This window comes from Stereum hirsutum (assembly GCF_000264905.1).
Source record: "Stereum hirsutum FP-91666 SS1 unplaced genomic scaffold STEHIscaffold_18, whole genome shotgun sequence".
Lineage (NCBI taxonomy): Eukaryota > Fungi > Basidiomycota > Agaricomycetes > Russulales > Stereaceae > Stereum > Stereum hirsutum.
In genome coordinates this window covers 286,580-299,389 of record NW_006763148.1, presented here as the reverse complement: position 1 = coordinate 299,389, position 12,810 = coordinate 286,580, and the positions used below count along the sequence as shown (strand labels likewise).

The window sequence follows — 12,810 nt, the reverse complement described above, 5'->3', positions numbered from 1 at the left end:
ATGTGCGGCGGAGAAAAGAAGAAGAAATGAGGGGTATCAGTTCACGCTCATGGCGACATGCAGCAAAGGCGTAGAAAGAAAATATGCACGTTGGTCGAGGGAGAGAGGTCTATAGACACTAAGACACCTACTGTATGTCTAATCCTGGGGCTTTCTCTGAATCGAATGACCGTGTAACATGGACTCACCGTGGGTGTACCTCAGAATTATGTGGCGCCAGGACCACCGCAGGTGTAAGTTGAGATGTTAGAAGGTGGGCGAGCCAGCCTCGTGGCGTGACGCGAGCGAGATTTGGTGTGCTCTAGTTCAGTTATCAAAACCCTTCGCTCTAGCTTCAAGCCGGTTCGCGAACGATAAGTATACCATCACCGGCGCATTCACCTTGATAGTCCTGGACACCATCGCAAAGTTATGAAACCGTCACAGGGAAACATGAGAGATCGTCTCGTGTATACTTAGAGCAACCGCAGGATCTGTACACGATTGCATCAAGAGACCGTCCATTCGAACCTGAACAAGGAGGAGGATGCAAGGCAACGAGCACAGCAAAGGGAGGTCAAACATGATAACATAAATGGAAGACTACAGAAACAGATTGTGGACGAGATACATACGAAACGTACAACGGCATGAGTTCTCCGTCATTTCTCCACTGCCCCGTCACTATTCCTGGACTACACGCTCATCTTCATCGGAATACTCGGCCAACTCTCATACCCGACCACCTCGAAATCCTCCATCTCAAAGTCCTCCAATCTCTCCCTCCTCCCCCGCTTCCACCTCAACTTCGGAAACTCCTTCGGCTCCCTTTCTAATTGCACCTTCAGCGCATCGACGTGATCTCTATACACGTGCGCGTCTCCGAGCTGGATGATAAGTTCGTGGGGATCGGTGTCGGTGAGGTGTGCGATCATGTGTGTGAGGACAGCGTAGGAGGCGATGTTGAAGGGGATACCGAGACCGAGATCGGCGGAGCGTTGATACATAAGGCATGAGAGTTTGGGTTTCGTGCCCGGTGGCGAGTCGGATTGCGGGAGATGAACGTAAAATTGACACAGGAGATGACATGGCGGGAGCGCCATCTGCGGTATATCTGCATACAGAGTCATGTTAGTTAGTCGCACAGCAAAGAGGTAGAGAGGCGGACGTATCGCACGCGACATACCAGCTGGATTCCAAGCACTCAGAATAATCCTCCGATCTGTAGGATCCTCTTTGATCTTCCTTACGACCTCCTGCAACTGATCCACTCCCTTCCCGTCATAGCTTGCATCGCAATCCACATACTCCGCCCCAAAGTGTCGCCACTGAAACCCATAAACGGGCCCCAAATCACCCTCCCTCCGATGCCCCAGCCCCCTCTTCTCCAAGAACTCCTTTGATCCATTCCCATCCCAGATCTTCACTCCCTTATTCGAGAGTAAAGTGGAGTCGGTCCGACCATTGACGAACCATAAAAGCTCTTCGAGAATACCGCGTAAGAACGTGCGCTTAGTTGTCAGGAGCGGTAGAGTAGAGTCGGTGAGCGAGAAGCGAAGATTTGGAGGGGCAAAAAGCGAAATGGTGCCAGTTCCCGTACGGTCTGGACGCGTCTCGCCCGTTTCGAGCACGGTGCGGATGAGGCTGAGATACTGCAGCTCATCGTGAGGTCTCTTGGACGCCGCCGTCGTTGTCGCCGATGTACTCTCGACAGCCATACCAGATAACAAAATAATAGACAGTGAGAGAGACGGTGCTGAAGGAGCAAGTACGTGGAGCTAGTGCAAGCAATGGACTCGAGACGCGACGCGCCTGAACAAATAAAAACGCGTGGTTTGGCAACGCGTCAATTATGTAATACGGCCATTTACCCAGGCACAGCACGTAGCGATATACTTATAATTATGGCCTGACATGGAGCTCTTCACGGTCCTCAGCTCCTTTCAACCGACGCTCATCACCATCCCTCGCGATGGCCCCATCCCCCAATATTCCAGATGAAGTCGGTGCGCTTGCACTTTTCGCGAAATTTGCTGGGTTTTCTCTTACCTGTTCGGAACATAGACTTCAGTCTCTACGGAGGCGCAGAGACGCTCTACGAGGGCAAACAACTCCTCAACTCGGGGCTCTGCAAGACCGAGGTCCAACATGATTCCAACTCCAAACAAGAGTCGATTGCTCGTATCAATGGCGTAGACTATAAAAGTCCTCGAAGGACAGTAATCGCTAACCCCAACAATCCCGGAGATGTGTATAACGTTCCGCCGAGGGATACGAGCGACTTTTTATGGATCATGACGGAGGAACCGCACAGGTCGAGGAGGATGGCTATTATGAAGAAACATCCGGAGGTGAGTGAACTATTTCGCTGTTGTGGATGGAATGTGTTGGTTATGGTGGTGCTTGCTGCATGGCGTGTGCCGTGCATTAGACCGAACAGTGGTATGACGAACGTGTGTCGGTCAGAGGTTCAAAAGTCATTCTACGCGCATCTTGTAATGTAGCTGGCTCTAGCGTTGATATACTCGGCCGTCATCTACTATGCTCTGTAGTCTCGTGGTGAGCTTTGCTTTGAACGCATGACATTCGGTTGGGAAGTCTGCACTGCAAGCTGCATCGAGTGCTGACGTCGATTGGAACCGTCGTGCGTGTTTATCGTAAGCTGCCGGTCTCATACACCTGTCTTGGCCTATTGTTTTGTATGACGGTCGCGACTATCAAGGCACTCTTTCACCAATGGTCGTTGTCAGTTTACGCGGTGCCACACTCGTCGTTCATGTGGCACCACAACCTATCGATCACTATTCGTCCCGTCCTCCCAAAACTCACTTTTTACTCAGTTGACTAACGTACCACCCTCCCGCTCGCTAGGTCCGAAAGCTGATGGGTCACGAACCTCTCACAAAATATGTCGTCACCCTCGTCGTCCTACTCCAATTCACCATCGCCTTCGCTCTGCGCAACACCCATCCTCTCTCGATTCCATTCCTCCTCACAGCTTACATCGTCGGCGGAACAGCAAACCATAACTTATTCCTCGCTATACATGAGATCACGCATAATTTGGCATTCAAAGGCGTTAAAGCGAATAAGATGTTTGCGATATTCGCAAATCTGCCGATTGGAGTTCCGTATGCTGTTACGTTCAAGGTGGGCTCTTGGGTCTAGTAACCAGTTGAAATGTAGACCTGGAGCTCATCTGTGAAATGGAACAGGGATACCACCTAGAGCATCATAAGTACCAGGGCGAGGACGGTGTGGATACCGACCTTCCGACCCAGATAGAGCTCGTCCTCCTCAACAACGTCCTCGGAAAGGTCTTCTTCTGGTACGTTCTCCTTTCTGCTACATGCATCATGAGTATGTGTACTCACATTCTATATTTTCATCGTAGCACCTTCCAAATCCTCTTCTACGCTCTCCGTCCAGGCTTCGTCCGGTCACAAAAACCCTCCATCTGGCACGGCATCAACATCGCCACCCAACTTATATTCGACTTCTTCCTCATCGTCTACTTCCCCACCGTCCTCTCTTCCCTCGACCCGTTGATTTCGGGCGGCCTGAGCGTCCTAGGCGGCGGAGGCATAGATCTCATGGGAGCCACGGGCGCTGGATTGGGCGTGACGGGTGGTGAAGGCACGAGAATGCTGATTTACTTCATAATGAGCAGTTTCTGGGCGGGAAGTCTGCATCCTCTCGCGGGACACTTTATTGCGGAGCATTACGTGTGGGATGGGTTGGATCAGGAGACGTATAGTTATTATGGCTGGCTGAACTGGTTCGCTTATAATGTACGCTCCCTCATTTCCTCTCTTCACTTTCTCGTCACACTACGCATCGTCTCTCCGCTGTTCGGCTTGTAACTGACTCTGACTATGATATACAGGTCGGCTACCACAACGAGCACCACGACTTCCCTTCAGTCCCGTGGACCCGTCTTCCTACCCTCCGCGCCCTCGCCCCCGAATTCTACGATAACCTCCCCTCGCATCCATCCTGGCCCATGATCACCGTCAACTTCATCCGGGACCCGAATGTGGGGATCTGGGCGCGGGTGAAGCGGCCGGGACGGGAGGTCAGGGAGAAGGCGAAGAGGGATGCGGAGGAGGTTAAGGGGAGGGAGGCGAAGGAGGGGAAGGGAGAGTTGGAGGACGTGGAGCTGGATGGGGGATGTGCGGATGAGCCGGCGATGGAGATTGGGGGCGTGAAGAGGGAGTAGGACAGAGTTCGCGGTATGTGATAGAAGATATGGACTTCGGTATGATATGTTGCGGATGAGGAGGGCTTCAGTACTGGATACCTCAACTCACATAGGACACGTGGTGGCCTTGAAAACTGAAAATCCTTCGACCAGTGGTTCATGTGGTAGGTATTCGCTAACGCCACACGCCACACTTCGAACGTCCTCAATGGACTCGGTAGTCTCCGAGTCGATTCGCGGCGAAGTGCTGAACATTATTTCCTCTTGTCTTTAGATCTCCTCCGTTCGAGTGCTCTTCTGCTCACTGATGAGCCTTTGCACGCTGCAATGCTCGTGTTTCTCACTGGAGAATATCAGGAAATTGAAGGGCACACGCAAGACGCGTACAGGTGGCCCAACCAAGTCAATGGATAAACGGTATTTTGGACAAGGACCGTAAAGATATCCAAGCCAACCTAAGATGGTGTTTGTTTCCGGCCCATCCTTGAGTCACCTCGTCATAGCTTCTCCTTCACCTGCTCCTGCTTGTTCTTCTGTCGCTCGGCTCTCCATTCGGCAAACATGGAAGCGAATGGAAAGAGCGTCGCGTTAACCGCGCACCATGCGAAGATGAGGCCTAGGTGGGAGTGGAGGTCGAAGACGATAGTACGCGTGGCTTCAACAACTGAGCGGCACGTGCACTGATAGTCAGTACTCGCCTTTTGAGACTCAACCAATCACCAAATAGTGAATGGAACGTACTGTTGTGCAATGGCCAGGCGTACCCTCAACCGTAGAAACCTGGCACCAGCGTGAGGGAGTAGAAGCTCGTACACACATTACTTATAACCCAAAACGGCAACCAGAAAAACCTCCAGGGCATCCCCACCACCATCGCCACGTTCTCGCTCGTCAGTCCCAGTGCCGCCATTCCGACCCAGTTCAACATCCAGAACACGACAAAGCCCGATTTACCGTAACGAGTTGCGCTTTGCAGCGGAATACCGAGGAAGTGGCCTGAGCCTTCGGGCGGTGCTGAGGTGTGAGAGAATGACGAGAGGGAGAAGGGGATAAGGAATGCGAGGGATACCAGAAAATACGCGAGAGAGAGGAGGAAGTAGGCAGTGATAGAGGAGATCCAGCGGTAGACCACCCATTGTGATTTCTTCAGAGGTGGGTGTCCGGAAGAAGTGCTAGAAAAAAGCTGATGGACGGGCATATAGAAGGCCGTGGTAAAGGAGGACGTTATGACAAGATCTATGAGCACGATTTTGTCAGGCTCCGATTCTCATATCCATTATTGAGATAAATTGAAGTAGGACGTACAGATTAATCCAACGGAGACGGTTGGTGTAGCCCCAGGTGGTAAGAACGGTCGAAGGTCGATGGTGGATAATCCAATGGCAGGACTCAGGGCTTGAGGAACCGCTTGAAGATTGGCGAGAAATGTATCGTTATCCGCGGCCATATCCATCATCACGCTCGCCCACATTTGGCCAACTTGACTGGTGATTAATTCTATGTCGACCCTTAAATCGGGCAAGACTCAACGTCAGGCTGTCAATTGCGTGAACTGCAGGGAACTTAAAGTATGGAGAGCTGCGTGCCGTAGCTAACGATCGTGGTGTCCTCCCTCGCGCTCACTATAATCAGCTGAAAAGCGCCTGCTGGATCGTACGATGTGTTTTTCTGTTGAACAGCCAGCATAGCCAACGCTGTGGCGTTTGCGTTGATGATGACAGCAGCCCAGGCCTGTTCGTCGTAAATGGCTGCACGAACGCGCATGGGATCGTGGTTGAACGCCGCCGGAGACATGTTCTGGTACGTTAGCGTCGGGAAGTTGAAGTCCTGGTGTGAGAGAGCGGCCTTGACTGCTGCAGGTCCGACGATGGGTGTAGTGGACGTATAAGGGTCGACTTTTCCGTCCACAACGAAAATGTTGAGTAGGTGAAAGTGCTCCAAGGTGTGGAACTGAGATCCCCAGTCTACGATTCGTATGCGATGGGTCAAAGGAAATTCGAGATTCGGCGTGAAAATACATACAGAGTGAGAGAAGAGCCACGATATAGGCGAAGAGTATTGACGCTGCATAATGACCAGATTTGAACGGAAATCGTAAGTCACAATGAAAGCTCTGACACCGGCGGAGTTACACGTACTGGTAAAAAGCTACTTTACGAGCACTTGCTTCCTCACCCCTCCCAGACTCGAATCCAAGAATCCTACCGGCACAGGGTCGGGAAGATTACTTGTTCTTTGACCTGTCTCCATGCTTTCGTCCTGCGACATTTTGGACAGGCGGATAGTCTCGTTCGTATCTTAATACGTCTTATTGGCGATAGAGCCTGCGATCCGGGATACGTGCGGGACAAAGTACGACGCTGACCAACAGAAAGGCTGTCTGTGTTAGTGGGAGTGTTGGCGAGGAGAGCGGGGACTGACGAGACATGGCCGACCCCGACGGGCTGTATAAGCCCGACATGACAGTCGCCGAGTAGGCTTTACGGTTCTGAAGTGCAGCAAAAATATGAGAAATCAGAGAGCAGTGCTGTGGGAGCGGTACGCGCTGACGCATACATATGATTCTCCAGATAAAGGAACCGGGCAGAGCAAGAAGGATCGGGGGTGAACATGTTCTGAAGCCCAATGACCCGGAAAATAAAGAGAAAATTGTCCATTAATATGCAGTGGTAGGCCAGCGCAGCTCGTCTATTCTCGCGTCTCTCCTTCGCTGTTACCAGGATAATCTGCATTACTCAATTCAAGGACGTAGGAGAAGATGAATTCATTGTAAATGCTAAACAAAAATAGGAAACGGCATCACGCCGGAACGATGACTCGAACGAAGAGGACATCAATAAGACAATAGCATAACAAAGAACACAACTCACCACGAAGACCTCACGACGACCCAATCCGTGAATATGCAAGCTCTATGAACGTTCGATTTTATCGTTCGTCTGCGACCGTAGCACCGCAACCTCCTTCTCCAACATCTCAACCCGGCTCTTCATACACTTTTCCTCCTCACGCCATGTTTCCCTACTGTCCTGAACCCACGATATACCTTTCTGTACGTCCCTCCATGCACGATGCTGATCCGTTGTGCTCACTTCAGGGAGCATAGTCGAGTCTTCTATATAGTCACCAAGAACACCGAGACAGCAGTGGATGGGAAGGGAGCGGAAGAGGAACCAGACAACTGGCTTGACCGATACTATAACGGAGTATCCCAAGTACAGGATGCAAAGATTCTTGAGTACGATGGCTTCGGAAGGGGGTGGTACGCTCGCCGAGGCATCAAGATAAAGCCCCAAGAAGTGTAGATCAGGACACTTCTTGGCGAAATGTATGAGGGAGCGGAGAGTGAGGCTCGGCTCGGAGGGATGTGCGACGAGGGCACGGCGGGTAAGGTTGAGGACCTTCAAGTTTGGTAGCGCGTGGGCCAGAGCCTGAGCATCGGCGTCCGTCATGATGATGGCTGTCGCATTATCGACTACTAGTGTTGTCAAGTTGTGTAGCTGAAGGACCTGCACAATGTCGGTGAAGCGTATGACTGGGCTGCGAGGCAAAACATCGGGTGCGTTTTCTTTGCCGATGTTTAAGATGGTTCGCAGGTCTTCGATCGCAAGGCAGCGCTCCACGACCATGGATATGAAGCGAGAAAGATGATCTTGTGGCAGAACATGCTGGATAGGAAGGGCGGTATGTAGTGTCACAGCGATGAGATTATGAGAAGGGAAGTTCAGATCTTGCAAGAGTCGGGTCGCGTCGGAGACAGTTGCTTGAATTTTTATGGAGGTCAAGGACGGGAAACAGCCGCTCGCCAATGCCGGTGACAAACTAATCGGTGGTTCATAGAATGAGGGTGCTCGATTGACGACGGCGATGGCGCGGAGTTGTTTCATGCGCGACAAAACTTCCAATGTTGAGGATACCATAGCTCTGGATGGTAGATCGACATTCAAAAGGCCCGGGAGGCCTTCTAGAAGCCGATTGAAGGACGGTGATACGGTATCGTAGCTTTTGATGTTGGAGAGCAGGGTCAATCCTTCTAAGTTTGGCATGCGGCCAGTGATCTCTCCAAACTTCCATGCCAATTCATCTATGTTGAACATTACGCCAGGCTCTTTGTGGAGGATAAGCCGTAATTTCTTGACCGAGGTGCTGAAGAACAAGGGGTCGAACACCGCATCGAAACATGACGCGTCGATCGAACGAATGTTGGGAAAGATCTCGAGCACTGAACGAGTAGTTGCGATGCGGTATGTTGCGTCGGTCGATAGTCGGGAACCTGAACGAAGATTGAGGCGATGAACACGGCGAGTGTTTGCTATGAAAGCCGTCCAGTCGCTCAACATGGGAGATCGCACAAAATCCTTCGAATGCAATTGTTTTCGGTACTAGGATCATATGGGGCTGGCAAGCACTCACGAGTTCGGTCTCTGTGCTGTTCAGTACCATAGGTGCGAGCGAGCGAAACAATGTGGCCACGTCCTCGATACAGCGCCATGTAGTATGGAGTGCCGGACCTGACCAGGCTTTGCAGACCCTGGCATTTGACGCATTGGACGAGGGTGATAATAGAGCAAATATCTGCAAGAGTACTTCGGGGATTGAAAGCACCCGATGCATATTCCTGGGGGACGGGTGTGAGGTCTCGTTTGACGGTAAACGACACGACGAAGATGATACAGTGTGCACTGGCGACTCACGATGAGCTCAGAGTACGTGGTTAGAAGAACTTGGAATTGATCGTCGGCGTTGAAAGCTGAATCTACGGAAAAGAAACGAAAGTCAATCATAGGATGAGGAATGCAAGGGTATGTGGCAAAACTGCATGCACTGGAGACTGGAAACTAGATTTGCGTGTCGACCGGCGGCTTCGCATCAATCTGCATGGCTATCAACCTCTGTTCAAGAAGGAACTAGAAATGCGAATCTTGGGGTAAAATTTAGATAAATATTACACCAAGATATTACACCATCGTGCGGCACACATCAGAACTCTTGGAAAACCCTGAGCCGGTCTGAGCCGGTCTGAGCCGCCCTGACCGTCGTCTAGTTGGTGCTCCCGCCGGTTCAGGTTGTCGTCAGGGCTTGTCAGGGCCGTCAGGCTCATCAGGGCAAGTGCTCGCTGACAAGACCTCGGATAAGACCATTGATAAGTTAATTAAATTATTGATACCAGTTCGGAGTCTGAACATTGTGGATGGGGGCTACAAAGGGCCACACTCGTGCATATGGTAATCACTGTAGCGGTTTAAGTAGAAAGAATCGAAAGCGTCGTGAGAGAAGGAGAAGTCGAAGTCTATAGGTAAAAATTCCGCCCCCATAACTCCAATAAGATGGCAAGAACGGAAAACCGAGTCTAGGGAGATAATGTCCAGTGTACGACGACCGGTGGCGTCGACTTCCGGTTCTAAAATCCACATCCCCGTAACAGCATCAGGTTGATCATCTACAGGAAGGAACCATTCAACAAAAGCGGAAGGATACTCGATATCCCCGTACTTGATTCTAACGAAGCGCACAACGCGCGCTACCAACATACCGCCCATCACATCACCCTCATCACCAGTCTGCACGAGCATCGTGTCCCGGCGTTCGTACTGTCTGTACCAAGACGGATTACACCGAATCACCTCTGCGTGCATGCCCCAAGGTCCCGCCTCCTCGCTGGGAGCATAGAATGCTGTTCGTGCACATTTGAAGATGCCGATATTCGTGTAGTTGGAAAGGAATGGAAGGTCGTCGGTGTCGACATCGGCAACCGGCAGATCCTCGTCAGGGAAGATCTGTGTATAAAGATAGCGTCGGATCAGTAATCGAAACTCGTCCAGCGGTCGATTGAGTTCGGTAGCAAGATCTTCAAGATCTGTAGTGCGAACTGCAATGTGAACAATAAGCAATCGACAATAACAAGCAGAGAGATAAGATCATGCTTACCTGGTTTCTTTCCCAGTGACACCACCAACGCAGAGTACGGCCCCGCCACATCAGCGACATCACGATCATCTTCCCCGTCAAGATCTGCGAGGAGTTTGCCATGTATTGTGACAGGTAACATTCCACGCCGTCCATATTCGGCTCGTGCAGCAGCAAGTTTGGACATCCTGGTGTTGGTCTGGAGAATCTGGACGAGAGGTTCGTCCCTATTTGACCGCCTCCACGGATCCTTGACCGCCGCGATGTGCTTCGACTCCGTGATGGAGGAGCACAATCCATACGGTGAACCGAATAGGGTGATACCATACACGTAGTGGAGCAGAGCGTGCTGGCGCGGCAGCGCGAAATCAACACGAACCCCGGTTTCGACAAAGACGGAACGGAGGTCGAGAAAGCGCCGAAGGGTATCGTTCATGGCGGTGAGAGAAGCCGTGTCGTGAGACGTACGACGGGCCATGTAACAGAAATCCATAAACGTGGCGATAGCCTGTACCATCTTGTCAGGTACATGACCACGGATCGCCGGTATGAAGACCTATCGCCGTAGCATGAGATTGTATATTGATGGATGTGAATCTCGACGGGACATACCTTCATAAGTGCTTTTGTGTCGTCACCCGTCCACCTCTCATAATTTCGACCTTCTGCAAATCGTCGGATCCCTGGGAAAGCCGGAACAGAAGAGATTCTAGCATAGGCAAAGATTAGACAGAAAATCGGAAGGCATATTCAGTAGAAATAGACGTACTTTCTGTCGATGTCGTCCATGATGCGCTCTGCGTCCGCCGAAGAATGGTGACCTTTGATGTATTGATGAACCCATTCGACGAGATGATCTTTGAAGGTTCCTTTGATCATTTGATGGAGAAGATCGGGTGACAGGAGCTTGTGGATATCGGCACGCGGGAAATGATCGGTGAAAGGCTAATGAACCAGCGTAAGGGCAAGAAAGATAACAGCAGTATTGCGACGTACCGTGACACCAGCCACAATACCAAGTGCATCCCACAATATCCCAGCATCGTGAGCGAACGCGTCCCGTGCAGCAGCTCGATGTTCGCGAGACCGCGGGCAGCCAGTACCCTCCAGCGGTGGACGTTCGAGACATCTGTAAATAGAATATCTTATGAGCCGAATCCGGGCCACAACGGATGTAGTAAAGACTCACTTAGGGCACCAGCCCTGTACAATGCCTGCAAGATCCACTTGCTCCGGGTAGTCTGCGATGAAAGGCCCGATACTGAATATAACACGGCGGTAGTGCCCGTCACAGCACTGCATGACAATCGGACGTGACATTGCATCTCTCAGTGGTGAGAGTATATGGGCAATCGCAGCGTGATATAGCCGCTTCTTAAAGACACGGAACTCCGCCGTGTCACTTTCTCCTCGGGCAGCTAGATGCATAGGGAATTTCGGATGAGACACAGTAAAAATAGATAGAGAAGAAGAAAAGGATATATAGTTGACGTACTCTTCGGGACCGCCAGAAACGCTATAGGCACGACGGCCTCTCCGTGCGCCCTACGAACATCATTCTGAACGTTCCCGACCGATGCGTATAGAGGATGGAACTCTTGGTTGCCAGTAGCGACCGAGACTACTGTCTTGTCGGCACCAAGGATGATCGGGACAAGCATGGAACCGTGTGTTGCCGGGTCCTTTGCGATCTCGTCCTGAGAGACCGTAAGTTTTGAAAGGTGAGCATTGTTAGAAAACCAGATGAGGAACGTACACATTCGTCCCAGGCCCACTGGCCGGACATGAAGTTCGAATACCGTCGGTTCTGGGGGTTGGTAAATCTGTAAATAACAAGAAGAGGCTTGAGAAATATGGACAGAAGATGCAGACGATTGCGATAAGTGGTACTTACTCCTGATAGGCCTCGTAATCCCATCTCTTCACAAATTCGGGGCTGGAAATCATGTTTGAGAAGACAACTTTCGGATCGCGAGTGTGAATGATAAACGTTCGACGCTTCCAGGACGGCGAGTTATCAAGGACGGGGCCGGTGTAGCGAATGGCGAACGTATGCCAGGTCGCCTCGCCATATGGGATCGCATCGATGAACTCCAGGAAATGGTCGTGGTCGTCAAATATGGCGGGGTTGTTATTGCCGTCGACCTGGTTCTTCTCGCGCAAGATACGAAGAAGGGCGTTGATGTCGTCTATGGCGGTCTTTGTCTTCTCAAATTTGAGCTCACAGAACTCAAACGAAGGTTTGTCGTAGAACGGGGCCCAGTTTGGCGCTAGATCTTGGGCTGGTGGGGCGGTGTCTGGTGGTAAGAATACACCATCGGCATCGCAGGGAAGGGCTAGAAATGTGACGTTAGAAAATGTGCAGAGACCAAGATTAGGGCAGAAAGTTGCTTACCATTGATGAGCGGGTGGCGGAAAATGGTGGACTGTGGCGGATCTGGTTTGGGATGTCGATGATAACGAATGTGATGTTGCTGAAACGAGCGTCTGGTGGGGTATGAAGAGAGGCATAGGCGGCAATAGAAACCCATGGCCGAGGGAGCGGAAAGGTAACGTTTTGCGGAGGTTCAAGGCGACATCGACAAGCCAGTGAGGCACCGATGATAAACTGAACGAAGCCGTTGCGGAGTTGAAAGCCTTATGGCGAGTGGCGGCTTGTTGGCGGCGGTAACTATACAGCCCGTCACATTAAGGTTCACACTAGCAACGCGCAAAGGAGACGA

At 51.3% G+C, this 12,810-nt stretch overlaps 5 protein-coding genes across 5 annotated transcripts; 1 reads left to right on the top strand and 4 right to left on the bottom strand.

The window, feature by feature from the left end:
* Positions 1-551: 551 nt before the first annotated feature.
* On the bottom strand, positions 552-1,759 carry STEHIDRAFT_104373 (thymidylate synthase). Its single transcript, XM_007309635.1, has 2 exons — positions 1,166-1,759; positions 552-1,093 (listed from the first exon to the last, which is right to left on the bottom strand). The coding sequence occupies exons 1-2, from the start codon at positions 1,695-1,697 to the stop codon at positions 675-677; spliced, it is 951 nt and encodes a 316-aa protein (XP_007309697.1). The 5' UTR covers positions 1,698-1,759; the 3' UTR covers positions 552-674.
* A 192-nt stretch (positions 1,760-1,951) lies between these two features.
* On the top strand, positions 1,952-4,580 carry STEHIDRAFT_142325 (uncharacterized protein; the record flags this gene model as incomplete). Its single annotated transcript, XM_007309634.1, has 7 exons — positions 1,952-1,985; positions 2,044-2,330; positions 2,851-3,129; positions 3,195-3,307; positions 3,374-3,770; positions 3,866-4,344; positions 4,455-4,580. The coding sequence occupies 6 exons, from the start codon at positions 1,952-1,954 to the stop codon at positions 4,196-4,198; spliced, it is 1,443 nt and encodes a 480-aa protein (XP_007309696.1). The 3' UTR covers positions 4,199-4,344; positions 4,455-4,580.
* STEHIDRAFT_150094 (uncharacterized protein) lies at positions 4,575-6,448 on the bottom strand (the record flags this gene model as incomplete). The annotated part of the gene is made up of 5 exons (XM_007309633.1): positions 4,575-4,844; positions 4,922-5,416; positions 5,486-5,664; positions 5,838-6,144; positions 6,421-6,448. 4 exons carry the CDS (start codon positions 6,446-6,448, stop codon positions 4,947-4,949), a joined length of 984 nt encoding a protein of 327 aa, XP_007309695.1. The 3' UTR covers positions 4,575-4,844; positions 4,922-4,946.
* Positions 6,449-7,092: 644 nt separating this feature from the next.
* On the bottom strand, positions 7,093-8,798 carry STEHIDRAFT_172069 (uncharacterized protein; the record flags this gene model as incomplete). Its single annotated transcript, XM_007309632.1, has 2 exons — positions 8,594-8,798; positions 7,093-8,538 (listed from the first exon to the last, which is right to left on the bottom strand). The coding sequence occupies exons 1-2, from the start codon at positions 8,792-8,794 to the stop codon at positions 7,093-7,095; spliced, it is 1,647 nt and encodes a 548-aa protein (XP_007309694.1). The 5' UTR covers positions 8,795-8,798.
* A 580-nt stretch (positions 8,799-9,378) lies between these two features.
* STEHIDRAFT_66793 (uncharacterized protein) lies at positions 9,379-12,618 on the bottom strand (the record flags this gene model as incomplete). Its single annotated transcript, XM_007309510.1, has 10 exons — positions 9,379-10,049; positions 10,109-10,643; positions 10,700-10,796; positions 10,857-11,032; positions 11,084-11,216; positions 11,277-11,505; positions 11,583-11,784; positions 11,844-11,910; positions 11,982-12,423; positions 12,483-12,618. 10 exons carry the CDS (start codon positions 12,616-12,618, stop codon positions 9,379-9,381), a joined length of 2,688 nt encoding a protein of 895 aa, XP_007309572.1.
* Positions 12,619-12,810: the final 192 nt, after the last annotated feature.